General features: G+C 29.4%; 1 protein-coding gene across 1 annotated transcript; it reads left to right on the top strand.

Moving 5' to 3' along the window:
• Positions 1-1,939: 1,939 nt before the first annotated feature.
• On the top strand, positions 1,940-18,667 carry LOC113522672 (uncharacterized). Its single transcript, XM_026908436.3, has 6 exons — positions 1,940-2,106; positions 8,193-8,317; positions 8,909-9,218; positions 11,751-11,881; positions 15,049-15,262; positions 16,796-18,667. The coding sequence occupies exons 1-6, from the start codon at positions 2,004-2,006 to the stop codon at positions 16,873-16,875; spliced, it is 963 nt and encodes a 320-aa protein (XP_026764237.2). The 5' UTR covers positions 1,940-2,003; the 3' UTR covers positions 16,876-18,667.
• Positions 18,668-18,924: the final 257 nt, after the last annotated feature.

Below are 18,924 nucleotides of genomic sequence, written 5' to 3'. Positions count from 1 at the left end.
CAACATGCGTAGGTCCTGTCACTTAGGAGAGAAATGAAAAATAAAACATAAAATATCACGAACAGTAAATTTTATAGACAAGTAAATTCATTTCTGGTCTATATAATGTGTCAATTATTTAATAAAAATATTAAATACCGTTCGTTTCATGACAGTGCACAAACAATATACACAGTATGTTCATAAATTACTACTACAGTGGAAATTTTAATGTAAAATTTTATTTATTATATGGTTCATAAAAAAACCAGTTACGTTTCATATCCAGGAAGTATTAAAAACAATTTACAGTTATATATTTTTTACCGACTTCAAGAAGGAGAACATTTTAAATCGACTATATTTTTATCATTTTTATTTGTATGATTATAGAATGATTATGATAGAACTGAGTTTGCTGATTTTTTTCATATCTAGAACTATGTGATATGGCTCGTGAATACCAAATTTCATTGAGCTGTATAAAATATGGTTGAATAGCAAACATAAAAATAATTATATCCTGAGATTTAGCTATATATATATATATATATATATATATATATATATATATATATATATATATATATATATATATATATATATATATATATATATATATATATATATGCACTAAAACATACATTAACAACAATAAGTTAATAACAATGTTAGCAAAGGCGAACTTATCTCTAAAAGAGATTTCTTCCAGTCAACCTAAATTAAATATGATACAGCAAATAATATTCAAATACCTTTACAGACATTCATATTTACAATAGATTATTCTGACACAATCAAAGCAATCACAAATACGAAGTGCCAGTAATCATTCGCAATGTAGTCGTAATCATGATGAAGATGAGTCGATATCTAGTCGTGTATACGTCGAGCAAACCCGATGCATTTATCAAGATTGAAGGGCTGTGTTGCATAAATACATTTAGATTTTAGATAACAGGTAAATCTTTATTCACACGCGCTTGGAATAGAAGCATAGATTATCTAATAAAGAGAGTCATAGAGTTACGAATGATGCGGAGTGTACTGGTAATAATACATAATTATAAAATACTTAAGGTAACGTTTATTTTTTAAAATAATAGTTTTTACAGTAATATGTAAAAGTAATATTGAATTAAAATTCATTTAATTAATAATAAATTAATGAATGATATATAAATAATATATATTAAGTAATTTCAAAATACTGTTAAAAAAATGTTTTAAATTTATAAATAAATATTTAGAATACAGGATTAAGAGTCAGGTCGATTCTAAAGCCGTTTTTATAAGCCTATTTCTAAAATTACAGTTTCTTCTTTAATATTATAGCATTATCTTTATTCTAAGGACCAATATATACCTAATTTCTAATCCATTTAAATAAATTTAATCAAAATTATTATAAATTTAGTTTATAATGATCCATAAAACAAAAATTTCAAAACTATCATGTTAAAATATGAGGTTAAAAGTGAATTTTAGAGTAATGGTACTTTAGAATAGACCTTAGTATCTACAGTACTAATACGTGTAAATACAGATTTTTGTATCTGTGTATATAGGTAATGAATGATATAATAACATACTAAACATTTCCTATGAATAAGTTACTGATGTTTTGCCTATTTATTATAATATCACTGTACCAGTCCAGTAATAAAAGCTGACTCATCACGATTTTAACAGCTAACAAATATAGTAATGTATGATTATTTAGTGCAGCATGTTTTCCTACATAACTCCTATGGAAATATCTAAAAAGGGCACAACAACGTATAACTTCGCAAAAGTGCAAGCGAAGGTAAGAAGTTGCCATTAATTTTATTGCTCATATTGTAGAACAAGCATATCCTTTTAGGATTCCTTTACATCCAGGCTAAATCTAGAGCCCACGTATGTAGATATAGGTGAGTACTTGTTTTCATCGTCCGACACTATATAAGCTAGCCTTTGCGACTATCCCTGACATTGCCCTGTAGTACTGTCCTCGTACATTCACCGGCAAAGGATCATCGACGATGCACAAGATCAAGTTTATCATCCTGACAGTTTTGGTGTTCGCGGTCCGTGGACGTGCCGATGGTACCACATCAGAAACCAACCGACAAAAGAGGTTTTTATGTGAGTAATTTTATTTTGTACTTAGTAAAACTACATTGTTTACCAATTGTTGTAATATTTTGTTTTCGTAACGCAGTTTTAATTTTATTTTATTTTTGTACTCAGTACTTTTTTTAGACATTATTTTTCATTTAATTATTTCTATAGGAAATATATCATTTACATTTTCTTTATTTATTTATTTTCATCATAAAAACTAAAATAATAAACAAGCATACAAAAAACCACAGAGGATTGTCTGGAATACCGTACAATTTGCTTGCTATAAAATATATACATATATGTACTCGTTTAGGTTTTATTCATAATAAATAAATAAATTTTTATTCATTCATTCGTACTCGTACATGTACATATTTAACTTTATGGAGATCTTGAAAATAGATAAAATGTGTACTTTTTTTTTATTTGTTTCTAACCAATCTTCTTATTAACTTATATGATGGTAAATAAATTATAAATTTCCAAACTACAAAGTATAAATTGGAAATGAAAACTACATATAGTATATTAACAAATGTGTTTCATTGTATTTGTAAACAAATATCAATACACTTGGTAATTATATACAATAATCTGTACTAGTTACTGAATAAAAATTAAAACTTCTGAAAAGTTTATTGTGAACTCAAATTTAATTTTAAACAATAATATTAGTTGGTAGATTGCTTATTTTATTATTAACCACTTTTCCATTTTATTTTTTTGTTATTAATGATTTATTATTTTTAAAATTCCATAAGTGTATATTCTTAAGGATCCCGAATGATCTCGAAACTAGTTGAGCAGTCTTTACCTAAAATAATTATATATATGTAAGTCATTCTGGTTACTCTTGCAATCAACACAATATTCACTTTCTTGCAATGGTCAGCGATAAATAAGTTGATTTTCCATACGGGATATCTTTCCCATAAGTGAAGTAACTAAATCCTTATTACGTTCGCGCATACTAACTTGTCGATTTCATTTTAACATGCAACTATTAATGCAACTGCAGAACCAGTTGCATAGAGCGACATCATCTCGTAACGACACTAGTGAGTATAATTACAGAAACTCGAACTTTATAAATATACAGAACTCAGTGAAATGTAAACAAACGCAGAATTGACGCGATCATAAGTAGTACTAATAAATAATCGAATAATTTATTGAATGTTTTGTGTTACTAATTTTATTTAAAGGATGTTTCTATGATAATTTTAAAAAAAAAATTGGTCATTTATTCACTGACTTCTAATTAAACTAAAATGATGTATTTCTTTTAAGTTAATGAACGTGTTAACTTTTAAAGCTTAAATTGTAATTACTATTATAAGATTATAGTTTATTTATTAATTTAGAAAATAAATAACTAAACCCCATGTACAATTCAAAGATGTACCGTCTACAACAGTATATATTAATTTGTTCTCACGAAATTAGTTACAAATATTAAGCATACATTTACTAAGGATAAAATTAGTAATTATTTTATTAAGTATTTAAGTAATTAATAAAATATCAACAAATATTTATACCTCTAAATAAGAGAGAGCTTTTTCGGTATTATATAAACATTCAATTCCCAAATTAAAAAAACAGAAAATTGTAGTCGAAAGTTCATTTATGCGTTATATCATGCCTACCACAGGTAATATTTAAATTTGATGTGGTACATTATTGAAAAAATATATAAATTATACTACAAACCATATTCTGTATATAATAATATCATCATACTGACATTATTCCATATTCCTGTTAAAAAAAATAATAACTTCATTTATTTTAATTCGAGTCGAAATTAACCCGGGGAATTACTCGTTCGATATCGAGTATAGTAAAAGTACTCCAGAACCTTCATTTTTTATTATAACAGAGAATAATTTAATGGTACAAGTATGTTTATGGAATTATTTATAGGGCACTTTACAAACCAGCTGTGAAGCTGCGCGTATTGTGTACATTTTATAAATTTATGTTCTATCACATAGATGGATAAAATAATTAAGAAGTAGTTTGAAAATCATGGTAGCAGATTACAGATACATGATCAAATCGAAATGTTGAGCATATTTTTAAGAGAGTGTACTATCATTGACACTGAATATTGTTCCCAAAGAACCATGAGTAGAAGAATGTACAATAAAAAAAAAATTGAGAACACTTTAACATGTCTATATACACGCACAATAGGGAATTTTATGAACTTACTGTGTTTCTCGTTTTCGACAATCGTTTTAACTTTATAAGGAAGTCTTTTTCAGGAGGCATAATATTAGATCCGATTATTAACAATTCCTTTTGCCCTCCACCCTCATAGACGTCGGTTACTACTTTTCGTCAGATGGGCCATTTGCTACTAACCGGCCAATTATGAAAAAAACGGAGGTAAAGAAGTGTATAAATAGTCTGTTTCTGGCATCTCCTTAAAAAATTACTAGATATTATCTCTACGCTTAGTTTGAGATTCTATAGTAGATTTTTACCAATATCTTCGTATATTAAAGATTATACAGTATAATATTATTTGTAACTATCAGCTTATATATTTATGCAATAGAAAATAATAAATAAAAATTCATAACAATCATTGAACTCTCTGTTTGTTTGCTAAGTTTTAAATATCGAGTAAATATATAAAATATTTACTCAGTGTATAAATAAACACAAATTCTTTATTATCAATAATACATGTTTTCGTTTTGTTCACCCATCGCGTATTATTTGTGACTCGATGAATAAGTAGTTGTATTCAACTGTCAATGTTTCTGCGATCGATTATATTAAGATCTTTTTGATTCATATCAAAATGAATAACAGATTTTCAACTTATGATACCAAGATTAAAGTGTTCGTCTGCAGTTCTCGTGTATATTATTTTTTGCTTATTTTTTCACGTATGTAGGCACTTATACATATAACTAAAAATAATACACACAACTCTTTTTTTAATAGATCTGTATTTATACTAGTGTATACTTTTCTTATCTACGTTTCTATCCTATTATTATAGCCTATTTAAATAGTTATATATTAAGAACAATTATAAATAGATACTCTATATAATTCCTCTTAAAAGATTAAGTATAGTAAAATACTTACCCGTACTATAAGTTATTAGAAATAAATTATAAATAATAAGAGGTAGCTAAAATTGGTCACTAGCTAATTGGTAGCTACTGGTAGATGAAGATTAAAGAAGAGTAATCATTAATAATTTAGTTAGAGACATTATAATGTAATATACGAAATTTTACCTATTATATTTTATTACATTTATGAAAAAAAATGCCTATAAATAAATTTTACTCTACAACAAGCAGGAATTTACTCAGCAAAGAAAAACAGCTATCATTTCTTACATAATTAATATAAGTTTTTTTTTATACAACTTAGAATGGCAAACAAGCACGGCCCACCTGATGGAAAGTTTCACCTATAAATAGCATACCATGGATATAACAGAGTATACTGTTTCGCTCATGATACCCCCAACAATTCCTGAGGACTCAGATGTTATTCCTCTGTACCCTGTAAATTCACGATTCCCACCCTTCAAACAAAACTTCTATCGATTGTTAAAAGAACTATTAAATTTTCATCAGGATTAATAAAGATACTACGTAAAGATACTACGTAACATATATTAAAAAAATACGAATTGAGAATCTCCTCCTTTTGAAAGTATGTTCTAAAGGTTATTGCCCGCAGCACACACTAGTTTATAATCAAGTGAACTATGACGTTGCAATATTCGTGCCATATTGCATCTTTATCTTATGACGTTGTAACATCTATAAAAGCTTTTAAAGAAAATACGAGTGTAATATTGTGCATTATGTGAATAAAAAAGGTCGATCCTGTGTTGGGAGGGGCGATAAAAAAAAAATATATATTTGTATATTATAATTTATTCTGTGTCATTGTTGTTATAAAAATCTATTGATATAACTACTATATTGCAGAGCAAATATCATTACATAAAAAGGACAGCATAGGCCTTTTAAATGTGTCAATGCTATGTAAAGCGAAAACTTCTTTATTTTATTTATATAGTATTTTTTAACTCAGAAATTTTTGCAGGCGTATCACATACTTTATAATTTTTTACAATACCTTAGCATAGTTTCATTATGATCCACTCAGTGATCCTGCAATAAATAAATAAACACATAAAGGACAACTATTCATTTTTATTTATATATCATAGACTATGCAACGATTTTGGTGATTGCTTTTGAAAGGAATAAAGTTTAACCCCGCATTTTGTAAAGCAAAATCTTCATTTATTTTGATCAAGTTTCGTTTATATGGTAATGATTGCCACATGAGATACTCGGTACCAACATCACTATCGTGTTAACATCACCTTCAAAATGTGACGCAAGTTATTTACGTTCAGAATTTATTTACATTATTCATACATCATTATCAATAACAGTTACAGCAATATTCAGTAATGCGATGAACTTTTATGATTTTAAAAAGAAAGCTCTTGATGTACCTGTATTATTTGTGTATTATTTTTTGCATTACATACATTAAATGAATGCCATGTAATCCTGGTACAAAAAGCGTCATCCCATCCTTTTCCGTGGGTGTCGTAAGAGACGATTACAAGTAGAGATTGATAGGCGTCACTCTAAAACTTGACAAATAGCCTAAATACGGTTGCCAACCCGTCTGTAAAAATTAGCAACTCCTGACAAAGCTACCCTCATGAGGGAGGCCTATGTTTAGCAGTGGACAGTTAACAGCAGTATAATGAATATATATTACATATGTATAAGTAATTTAAAAAAAAAAAAACTTCAGTACTTTAGTTTAATTAGAATTAGCTCATTGCTTTAGTACTTTAGTAGTAGTGTTTTAGTACTAAAGCAATGAGCTAATTCTTTGTAAATGTTATTACACACGTCTTGGCATAAAAGGTGCTTAATCTATTTATGTATGAAACGGCCACTGAGAGAAAGTTTATTGGCCGATTTTAAATATGACTTCTAATTCGAGAACACTATATCTCCTGAATAGACTAAACGGTAAAAAGCATATCGTATAAAAATACCCACGATAGCGATAAAAGAAATGTATATATTATAGAACTGCCGTTACATGTCTTACTCGCCTAATGAAAATGCTGTGTAAATGATATTCTCATAGATAAAGTATCCTAGGTTCGTCGGTATGTCGCGTAGGTCCTATAGTAAATATTAATATGTATTGTAACCGGTACCGGACAGCCCTGTAACGAATTTTCTGTAATTTCTCATACCTGTCCGGCATCATTAGTGGTAAATCTTTTATGTAGGTACATTACTAATATCAGTTTGTTATATAGATCGAGTTTGATGTACTTAGAATGTTTTATGACAGGGAACTAACTGTGAAAGCTCTCTACGTCAACCAAATTGGTGACAATATTAATGCCATGTAATATGTATATTGCCATGTGATTCTGGTATCGAATAGGTCATCCCTTCCTTTCCCATGAGTGTCGTAAAAGGCAATTAAGGGAACTTAATGATTGATGATTTTTTATTTGGATGATAGTGGAATGGTAACCCTGCCTGTAGTAACGGTATACGCTGGCGAGGCACCAGTGAAGGATGATAGGTTAGAATAAAAAAGGCAGGTCAGCCCACCATGATGAATACGCCTTGAATTCAGCACGATGAATCACGTGGACGTCGACCTTACAGGGCATATTACTAGCAATGAGACTGGTAATCCACATTACTAACAACCCCTTCCCCCATAGTCGAGGGTTGGGCAGCAACGTCTCTCTTAATACATCACCAAATCCTTACTATGGTTGCTAACCCATTTGCCAAGCGTAGCGACTACTGACAAAATGCCCTTTATTGAAGAGGCCTATGTTCAGCAATGGACACTTAACGGCTGATATGGTGATGATGATGATGATGATGAAGTCAGATCACAGCGGGAAGCAGGAAGTGTCCATACTGTACTTCAGCACTATTATACTGTACTTTTCTACAACATTAATAGTCGACAAATATCTTTTACTACCCCATAAGGGAACACGGTCATAAAAATAATTCTTTTATTTTTATTTATTTATATAAGTTTTTTTTCAGTTTACGATGAAGAAGGCCACTTAGTGAATGCATATGGAAACTCATTATTGCGAAACTTCTTTCTAAACCCCAACAATTATCCTTTCTTCGGTGCTCTATTGAGTCCCTTCTTCAATTTCCTTCGGGTAAGTGACGCATTATTTGACATCAAGTGTAATATGTATGAAATTATTATTATGGGAACCTATAATTGAAGTGATTTCACTATATATCACTATTTAAAGTTTTTATAATTATGTATACTACTCAATAGCATTAAAGAATTTGATAGAAATGAGATTGTAAACTCATTTCTTTCAATTTATTTATTGAACAATTCCTTCATTAAACAATATTAAACAAGATGTTAGATGAAGAATTATGGCAGAAAAAAAACATACATAAGTCTAGTTTCATAATTGTTTTTAACAACTTGTATACTACTTTTATATTAAAATAAAAAAAAAATCTGTGTACTTAATTTGAATTTGTATTGTTGTTTAGACGTAATTGAGTAACAAACATGTTTAACATAACCTTTCTATTTTCACATCAAAACTCTTGCCGGATAGGCAACCAAGTGTCAAAGGCTTCTATCCTTACATAGGTATACTTACATACGTTAATTAGTTAAGTTCTCTTACTATTTCAAATCATTTATAGTATATTTTTAAATAAAAAAAGAAATACTATCATTATTATAGAATGAATTAAAATAAATAATTTAAATTTCGCAGCCATTGAATATTGGCGGTGTCCCGGCATGTTATATGATCCCCGTATCAGATAATGTGATTCAAAACATAAACAAGGACCCGGCAAACCAAAACAAACTTGTCCTGTCAAGGAAAGAACCGGTCATTGAACCTAATGCACTTTGTGCTGGAAGAAGAGGTTCCTTCCCATCTCCCAAGTCGTGTCGGGCATTTCTGGATTGCTGGGATGGCTGGGCGTTCCAGCAGGAATGCCCTCAAGGTTTATTGTTCTCCAACGCTGGTTTCTGTGACTACGCTGATAATGTGGATTGCAAAAATAGAATGATTCCATGTAAGTATTGCTTTTTAAACTAAGCAATTATAATGAGAATAATCTTTAAAGAACTGTTTAGGATTTTTTAATTAAATTGTACAAGTTTAATTTTTAAGGTTTTTATATATATATTTTTTTTTTATGTAAATTGTATGTGATTTTTTTATTCAGTTTCTAAGTCGGCTAATTAAATACACTTATATTTTTCAAATTTAGTTAATATAATTACTATTCGTACTGTAGATTTTTTTAATAAACTGAAAAGAAGCATAATTTTTAAATAAAAGAAATGAACTATTATTTAGTATGTGAAAAAATCTTATCAACTGTAAATAGACTCTACAAAATGGATACAGAATAAAAAATATATCATGTAATATACACACAAAATACAGTCAAATTCAAAACTTCTATTAAAAGTCGATTAAAAATAAAAGTTGCGTTGATATTATTGGATATTATATTATATATATTATATAAAAATGCGTCACACAAATCACATCACAAAGAAAATCACCTCATTCATCAAACTCTAATGGAATAATAATAATAAACACTCAAAGAAAAACAAAATATACAAAAATCTTAGAAAATCCTAAGATCAGAGTCCTCAGGAATAGTAACGCATGAGAAATGTATACGCTGAATATCACAGTGTAATCTATGAAATCCATGATGCTGCTCATGTTTATACGCGATGATTGCCAATTTCCATCAAATTGTTTGCCATTCCAATATCATAAAAATAAACTAAACAATTATTGGTTCTTCAATTTGTCCTCAATTATCGAAAAACAATTTTTGAAATCCGAATAATATGCCTTTCCTTGGTTATAAATTCAATCCTGATAACATATTCAATACTGAGTAACAGTACGAACATTTATATACTATAGGTACTATTGGTTATGGTCAGGTAATTTTTCTATATATAATTATGTATCTATTTCAAATAATAAATAATTAAATATTGTGTATCACAAAAAAATGACTTTGAGTTGTAATAAAACCATAGAAATAATTAAATATTAGAAATTAGTTACTTTGATCTAAAAACTAAACTACTAAACCGATTTTAATAAATTTCTATGGGACTAATCTGTAAGTATACTCTTTTAGATAAAAAAGATTTTCCAAATCAGTTTAAAACTGATGCAGTTATGAGGTAACAAACATGAAAAACAACCGTATTGAGAATCTGCTTCTTTTTTAATTCGGTTGAAAATTTAAGTATGTATATTATATTATATATGATATTATTATAATATATTTATAATATATATTTAGTATATATTTAATAGTAAATATATGTTATTTAATACTTCTAGTAAAAGCTCTACTTACTTTAGATTTACCTAGATGGCGCTGTGTGATATATCAAACAATATTACTGCAGAATCTATACTTGTCTATTACTTAAATTAGTTTACACTACTCTTGCAAAAACTAAACAAAGTTTACTTTAGCACCCTACAACTCATGTGTTTATGCTTATGTCATATGACACATGGATAATATTCACATATATTATGTCATATAATGTGCATAATAAGCTTCTCCATAGCGCACAGTAAACATATTCAAACAACGCTAAATACCTAATATTGTGCAAATGACATGTGTGACCATAATACTGATGTCGACAGATGGAAATGTCAAGTGGATATTATGTAAAGGCATCAATTTGTAGCCAGCGGTTACACAATTTGAACACATGTTTGTAACCTTTATAATTTTATGCATCGCGTTCGAGTCACCTTAAACATCCGCCTGTTACCATAAGTGCCACACAATTACACTAGTTGCCTGGTCTCCAAGCTACGATACTATGTTATAAGAAACCAGACAACAAACATCTTAGATATTTTTAATAATCATAATTCAGAACATCTGGATCCGAGGTAATTTTAAAATATTTCGTTTTAGGAAATTTAGAAATTAACCCTAACGAGTATTGAACCCGTCCCAAGTTCAGTTCTCAATTACGCAAAGCAACATCTGCGTTACGGAGGTCGTATATCAAATAATAAAAGAGCATGGTCACACAACTGCCAAAAATGGGATGATTTCCTTCTAGTATAGTATTCCTTATAGTATATACGAAACTATGTCCAAAAATTTGTAAAAATATTAACCTAAACAGGAATATTACGTCCCCATTCACTCTTGGAGATATGTTTTTTTTTTTTATAATAGAGATCAGTGACCTCATTATTATATCCGATATGTCGACCTTCTCTCCAGAAACAATCGTGCTTTAATTTCTGATAAATTTATCAAGATTGGCCGATTCATCTGACTTAATCCTCACCTACGAGTAACATCTCTCATAGGGGGCAGGGACGGGATTATTAGTAATGTGGATCACCAGCCCCAATGCTGGCAATATAACTTGTACTAATACTAGAGTAATAAAGAATACTAGTACTAAAGTACTGTGGGCTAAAGCTTACATGACGTAATATGATGTAATTGCAACAGTTTTATAATAAACAGATACTATTGTAGAACAAAGAGACAATAATATATAATATTTTTTGATATTTTCAGCATCAAGTCGATCCACGTGCAGCAGGGATTTTGAAACTTTTAGAAATCAATACAATTGTAACGAATTTTTCGTTTGTGTCAATAGACAGCCAATTAAATTCAAGTGCCCGGCGAATCTTGCTTATAGTGAGGTAAGTACATATGTGTAAATATAATAAACTCATTTTTTCCGTAAAATAAAAAAAAGTGTAATATAATTTTAAAAATAATTGTAATAAAATTTTAAAAATAATAATTATTCTCTTAACTAAAGAAAAATATGCAAAAATAAATTGAGGCTACCATACTTGATTGACGTACCGTATATGTAAATATAGGATGCTCAAAATTATTGTATGTCGTATCTCTTAAAGGTATACTAATAAATTTCATTTCATTCTGTATACACTTACTAAAACACTACAAAATTACTCGAACCGTTTAAATATTTCAACAATACAATTGCCTACTCGTCTTAATTGCAGTATTGTTTGAGATGCGCATTGCACCTTTTAATTTTTTCAATACATCAAAGAAGAAATAACTTCAACCTTGGCGATGACATTTCATTGGGAAAATGAAGCTCGCCACTCGTTTCGCAGACATTACCAACCGGGAATGCCCGACAATTCAAGTGACCGACCGACCTCGCATACGAGGCAACCCTGTTTCACCATCCGCATTCTCCTTTCAATACAAGTGACACATGAAAAACAATGTTTAAAATTGTAATAATAATATATCACTCTGAAACGTTGATGGACACTAAAATATTAAAGTATTTTTATGTTAAAACAAACATTTATCTGCAACTTCGTATGCGTGGATTTTGGAGTAGACATTTACTACTAGATCATACATCAGACTTCAAATAAGATCTTCAGGAACCTTTAAGGAAGGAATGTGAAAACAGCATTCAATTTAGTGCAATAGTTTTTGCGTAATACCGGAATTATAAAAAAAAAAAGAAACAGATAGAAAGACAAAATTCTTAAAAGTATAGTTTTCACTTTTATTACTATTATTAAGACACCTCTTATATAAATTTTTGTATATGCAGACGGACAAACATCGTCTAATAACAAATACCTACAATTTTACGATAATTAAATCCGTGTAGAAATTTCCAGAAATACAAATTTAATATATGATTTTTCTACGTGTTCTTTCAACGTTTGTTCTACGCAAACGGCCGAGTATGGAAGTCAGATTATTTTAACACGGGGCATCGTCTACTCCCGATTCTCTTCACTCCCAAAAAGAAAAAAAGTTACATTATTATTCTGTTATAATTTACATCTATGATCAAAGATGATTTATAGTTAGAGAGTATGGATCATATTTAGTTGAATATGCTTTACTTTTTCACTACCGAGTTGTCACAAAAGTAAACTAGAGAAACGATACACAACACATTGTGCAAAAGCAGTGCCTATGAGTAAAACTCGCAAATAAAACACCTGATCAGCGTAGTGATAGCAGGCTAATAGCCTCCTCATATGGGGAGAGATCAATACCCATGCTAGCAGTAGGTTAATGAGTTGTTACGAGGATGACTTTATTGCCCTCAAAACAGTTTTTGGATTTTTTAAATAACTATCATCCAATAAAATCTAAAACTATCTATTATCTAATACAAACAAGACTGTTCCACAACAAAATTATTTAATTTATGACAAAACCATTATTCTGATATAAAAACCAAACTACTAAACAGATTTTGATTAAATTTCTGTAGGACTGATTTGTAGATACATCCTTTCAGATAAAAAAATAACTTTTCAAATCCTTTTACAACTGACAGAGTTATAAGGTAACAAAAAAACCTCCTTCTTTTTTAAGGTCGGTAAAAACAGTCCACTCCATGTTTGATAGTTATTTCGATTACTATAAAATAAAATGTATTTAACAAGCTCACATTTCGCCGAACATATTTTCGATTCCAAAGAATTCTTGTTTATGAAGTTTCAATAATACAATTAAAATGATATTTTATAAACCGCTCTATAGACCTTACTATGTACCAGCACAGATAATATATCTAACTATACTAGTAATGTTAGCAATAAACTTCTATCGAGTTGTCAGGTATTGCTTGCCGTTGATAGAACGATATCCAGTTTCTTCTTTGTTATACCGCCGCTTCTTTTTTGAGCTTTAAATTAAACTCTTGACTGTATGAAGCTAAACAAATTGCGATATGCTTCACTAAAGTAATAGAGATAATGAAAGCAGATGTTTTCTCTTAAGCTTTTGTCATTAGTCAGTTAAATTATTTAGTGAAAAGTTGATTAGAGAATTTCTAATCTATTTTATGTAATCGTTTTACCATCTAATCAAAGTTAATCAAACTTTGATAATAATTTATATTATTTACATAAAGAATATTTAAACTATCAGACCGAATTTATTAGGGTATCTACATGTTTTGTAAATAGTTTTCAATTCTCTCCAACGAAACGTTCTTGGTATGATTATATAGATTTTTTTATATGTTACATTTTCTATATCTTATATCGCAGAAAATATAATGCTATAGAAGTACTTACATGAAGCAATATTACAATTCTTTTTATCAATCTATAGGACTTTCTCTCACATGAGTCCATAATGTTTCCATAGTAATGTTAATCCCCATATTAATTTTATGCTATCTAGTCATCCAATTAAATTTAAAATTTACCAGCATCCGCTTGCTATATTGTGCACACGCCTCTCATTCAATAACATTAACTTTTTTCGAAATTAATGACAATAAAACTAGTTTATCAGTAGGTATTTATTTGATGCGAAACAGGTTCTTTCGACTTGTTTTCCTTAATTTTAACCTTGCTTGTAGATGATACCTAAAAGTACATAGGTACCTAACCAGTTTTATTAATTCGTGAATTTTCCTAATTGTATATTTATATTTTGCAATTTTTTTTCGTATAAGTAATTTTATATTAATTGTGTTGTAGTTTCAATACCGGTTTCTTGGTATACAGGTTCAAATATTCAAATCAGCTATTCAATCTTTTATTTAATTATTATAAGAGTATTTGCTATTTGGAATTATTATACTATGATTACCAATAAATAATGTACTCGTATCTGTACCTCCTATCCTTTTAATAAATATCCTCTTATTTACAAGTACTGTACCTACTTCTTCTTCTTAATGCTTAACGCCTTTCAGCGAGATGTTACATTTAACATCAGGTAGTTCGCCAGATTTTTTAATGGATGATTAATAGAATGATAACGCAGCTTGCGCTGTCAGGCTGATGGGGTACTAAATTTTAATAAGGTAAAAATGTATAAATCAACAATGTTACAGAGGCTTGGAGTTTGCGACTATGCGGACAATGTTAACTGCCGAGTATACCAAGCTGATCTACCGGTAGAAGCCACTCCACCACCTCTGCCAATCTCCACACCAACTATCCCGTCCAGCAATGTTGAACCGACGATACCCAGTTTACCTACATTCGCACCTAGCAAAGATATGGGGAACACGTTTATCATCAAAAATTCGATATATAACAGCGAAAGTAAGTAAATAAACTAATAACGCATATCGCTTCGTGTAAATGAGGTCAAGTCCTCATGGGCCCACCATGAAATAAAATTCTGAATTTTCAGACTCAATTTCTTAATTGCGTTCATATCGAAATTAGCCCAGTACTTATCCGCATCTTACCATAAAAGTATAAAAGAATGATATTTTAATATTTTGAAACGTTATATATTATTTAATTTTAACATCAAATTTGTGTTTCCTTCAGCCCCGAAATTTTAGAAAACATTTCATGGTAGGCCCTCTGGGTTCGATTCTTGATCGCGCCAATTTAGTAAATGTTTTTTTCTAAATTACCTGTCTGTACAAAAAATTTAATCTAAGTGTACTGGATTGTGCCCCCATATATTTATTATCTGGTACCTCATAACACAGCTTGAGAACCAAGCAATTGGTGTAATTTTGTGCCCTCTTATTTTATAACTTCACTAGTTTTTTCCCCCTACTTTGTATGCATGGATCTCAAAAGCAGGTAAACAAATAGTATGAGTAATTCAAGATTGCCATTAAGATTAAATATACACCAGTATTTAAGTTAGATCTTCAGAAATACAAGTGTTAAAACGACATTAAATTTGGTGCAGTAACAAACAAACCGACAGAGATAGACAAAATTTCTAAAAAAAATTTGATTTGGCATCTATTGGTCTTATTAAATCACTTCTTCTTCTTAAATATCTTTCATGTACAGACATTGTTTAGTTACCATTGTATTATATTAATAAAAAGTACAATAATATTATTAATAATCCCCCCTTATGGGGGAAACCTATGTTCAGCAGTAGACAGTTGACTGATATGACGATGATGAAGGTAAGATTATATCGTTATACATACATATAGATAGATAGATAGATACTCTTTATTGTTTCCTCCAAAAGATTACAATAGTAAACTTATTATAAATATAAACAAATACAAGAAATAATCAGAATGAAAAAATAATGAACGATCTTACCGCTAAAAGCGATCTCTATTTTTTTTTTGTTTGCTTTCGTATTTGTACCGTGAAACAGCTGTACTTGTATGACTATGTTTAGCTCGAAGAGTGGTTTGTATATGTGTGTGTGTATGTGTGTGTGTGTGCAATAAACCTACAGGGTGGATATGCATAACGCCTTAATTCTCAAGAATAGCAATACACTGTGTAATAGTATTATGTGATGTGAGCATTGTCAGTTCTAGTAGATATTTATTTATGTCAAACCATTTCTCATATTAAACCCTTTAAAAAATACCTTCAGATACAGTTTGTTTTTGTTAATTTGTTTGTTTTTACCTATTTTAAAGTCCATCCTTTCAGATAAAAAATAATTTCCCAAATCTGTTTATAATTTATGGAGTTATAAGGTAACAAACATAAAAAAATTTAAGCGAGAACTTTCTCCTTTATTAAAGTCGGTTAAAAAATTTGAGCACATTTCGGCAAAGCATTTACTGAAATTGTTAATTATTATTATTCAAATTTAGAACTACATCTTTTAAATATCTTTTATTTAACTTCCAGGTTTGATTGCTGGCCACGAAGCGTCGTCGCGTGAAGATGCAATCCGCCAACTGCTCTCTTCTTTCATCAAAGTGGAATGATTATATTACATCGATAGCATCTAAATAAATTCTGAATTCATCTGCGATACAATGACTTTGAATAAGTAAATCTAACGGATAATGTAATTTATGTTAAGAAATTAAAATTAAAAAACCGCATGGAAAGATATTTCAAGACTTTAAAAGTTAAAATTAGAATTTAATATAACAATAATAATAACAAAAAATTCCTCACATAATCATATAAATTATTTTCATTCTGATAACTTTAATTATATATTGATAAGAGAAATTAGTGAGTTTGGCTCATATTTACGTACCAGAATATTTATGATTGGGCCACATTTCACCAAATATTTTTGAGTAATTTTTGAAGGAGACTGTCCTACATCTAGATCGCCACCTATTAGTTGATGATGTCATAGATAATATAATACTATACTAGTAATAATGTGTTCACTATCATCGAAAAGTTAGCCAGAAATTTACATTAACACGCAAAACAGTTTATTTACAACCAGATTTTATTCTTGTGAGTCACTGGTGTTGTGAGTGTTGGGTTATAAAATTGTAATCTCACGTCATTTTTAAGTATTTTAAGCAATTTAAGAAAGACTGGGATTATTGCCTTTAGATATTGGATATCTTATTGCCTTTAGATGTTTTATTTTTAATAATTATTTTGTTGTTGTTGCTACCTTCTCAATTTTGTCAAAAAAGAAGTGGCGTTTTTTGGATAAAGTCTATAAATGTTGCTCACTAGTCCGTTTACATAAAGTTCGGAAGTGACTAAACATACCTACTATTTTATCATTCTTAAGCATCAGGATCTCTTTATCGTATCATGGCTCAGCGTGAATGATTCACGATTAATTTTGTTACTTGCATTATACTAGCTGTTTCCTGCTATTTTGCTCATATGTCGTATCCTATGTGTTACATTAGGAGCTACTCGTGTACTAAATTTCACTCTAATCCGTTCAGTAGTTTTTGCGTGAAAGAGTAACAAACATTCGTCCTTACAAACTTTTACATTTATAATATTCATTTTATTATTTAATTTTTTTGTCCAATTTGCAATAGAAAAGAAACTGATAACCCATCTGATGAAAAGTATTAGAAATGTCTATGGCATAAAGAACACTATGAATATCACAGGATACACAGTGATACCTAAATATAGGTGTCACCGTGTATACTAAAAATCCTAATAACACCATTGTCTACAGAACGTGGACAATCTAGGGATAAAAAGGAGTGTTGTAACATTGTACTTTTATTCCATTAACACCCAAAAATATATAAACGTTATTATACATTAATTTATATTTTTATTCCGTTTAAAAACTTTTATTTTATAGCAGTCGGTGCTAATGTTATGCACAGTCGCCGGATCAATTTGTAGATTGTGAATAATTCCAATTTGCCTCTGTTGCAACTCTCCTAAGCCTCACCTATTATTATTTTCTTGACAGAACAAGTTCTCTTTACATTTAAGTGAAAGCGTTTATTTAATGGTGAAAATCATAGTCTATATTATAGGTATGTCTATTGAAATTGCAGAGAACAATCTTTATGGTCTGCTAGAGATACTGATTTGTATAGTTTGACATAAAACTAATAAATGACATAAATATTGAATAATCGCAAAATACTATTTTTTTTTTACGTAAATCATCGTCATGCAAACTATAATTTGTGAAATCACGAAACATTTTGCAAGTGTTAATTATAGTACGCACTAGTGAAATTTAAAGTCTATTTAAGTAAAAAAATTATATAAGTCGCTGCGATTTTTAATTTTTCACGAGAAAATAAAGTATTATACTACTACGAGTCTTTTATTATATCAACTTTTTAATTCTATTTTCTCGCGAATTAGCTCTCAAACTAAAGGCAATGTTTATTTCCTCATTGGTTTTTCACAAAGAGGAAAATAAAGTAGACAGCGATATGTCCTTCTCGGTGATAAATACTTACTGTGTGTATGCCAAATTGCTTTAACTGTTAAGGCGCCAAGGGATAGTAAATAAACAAACATACAAACTTACTTTCATATCCATAAAATTAGTAAATACTAGCTATATC

Source organism: Galleria mellonella, unplaced genomic scaffold, assembly GCF_026898425.1.
Source record: "Galleria mellonella isolate WM207_F2 unplaced genomic scaffold, CSIRO_AGI_GalMel_v1 utg515, whole genome shotgun sequence".
Lineage (NCBI taxonomy): Eukaryota > Metazoa > Arthropoda > Insecta > Lepidoptera > Pyralidae > Galleria > Galleria mellonella.
This window is presented reverse-complemented; position numbering and strand designations above follow the sequence as displayed.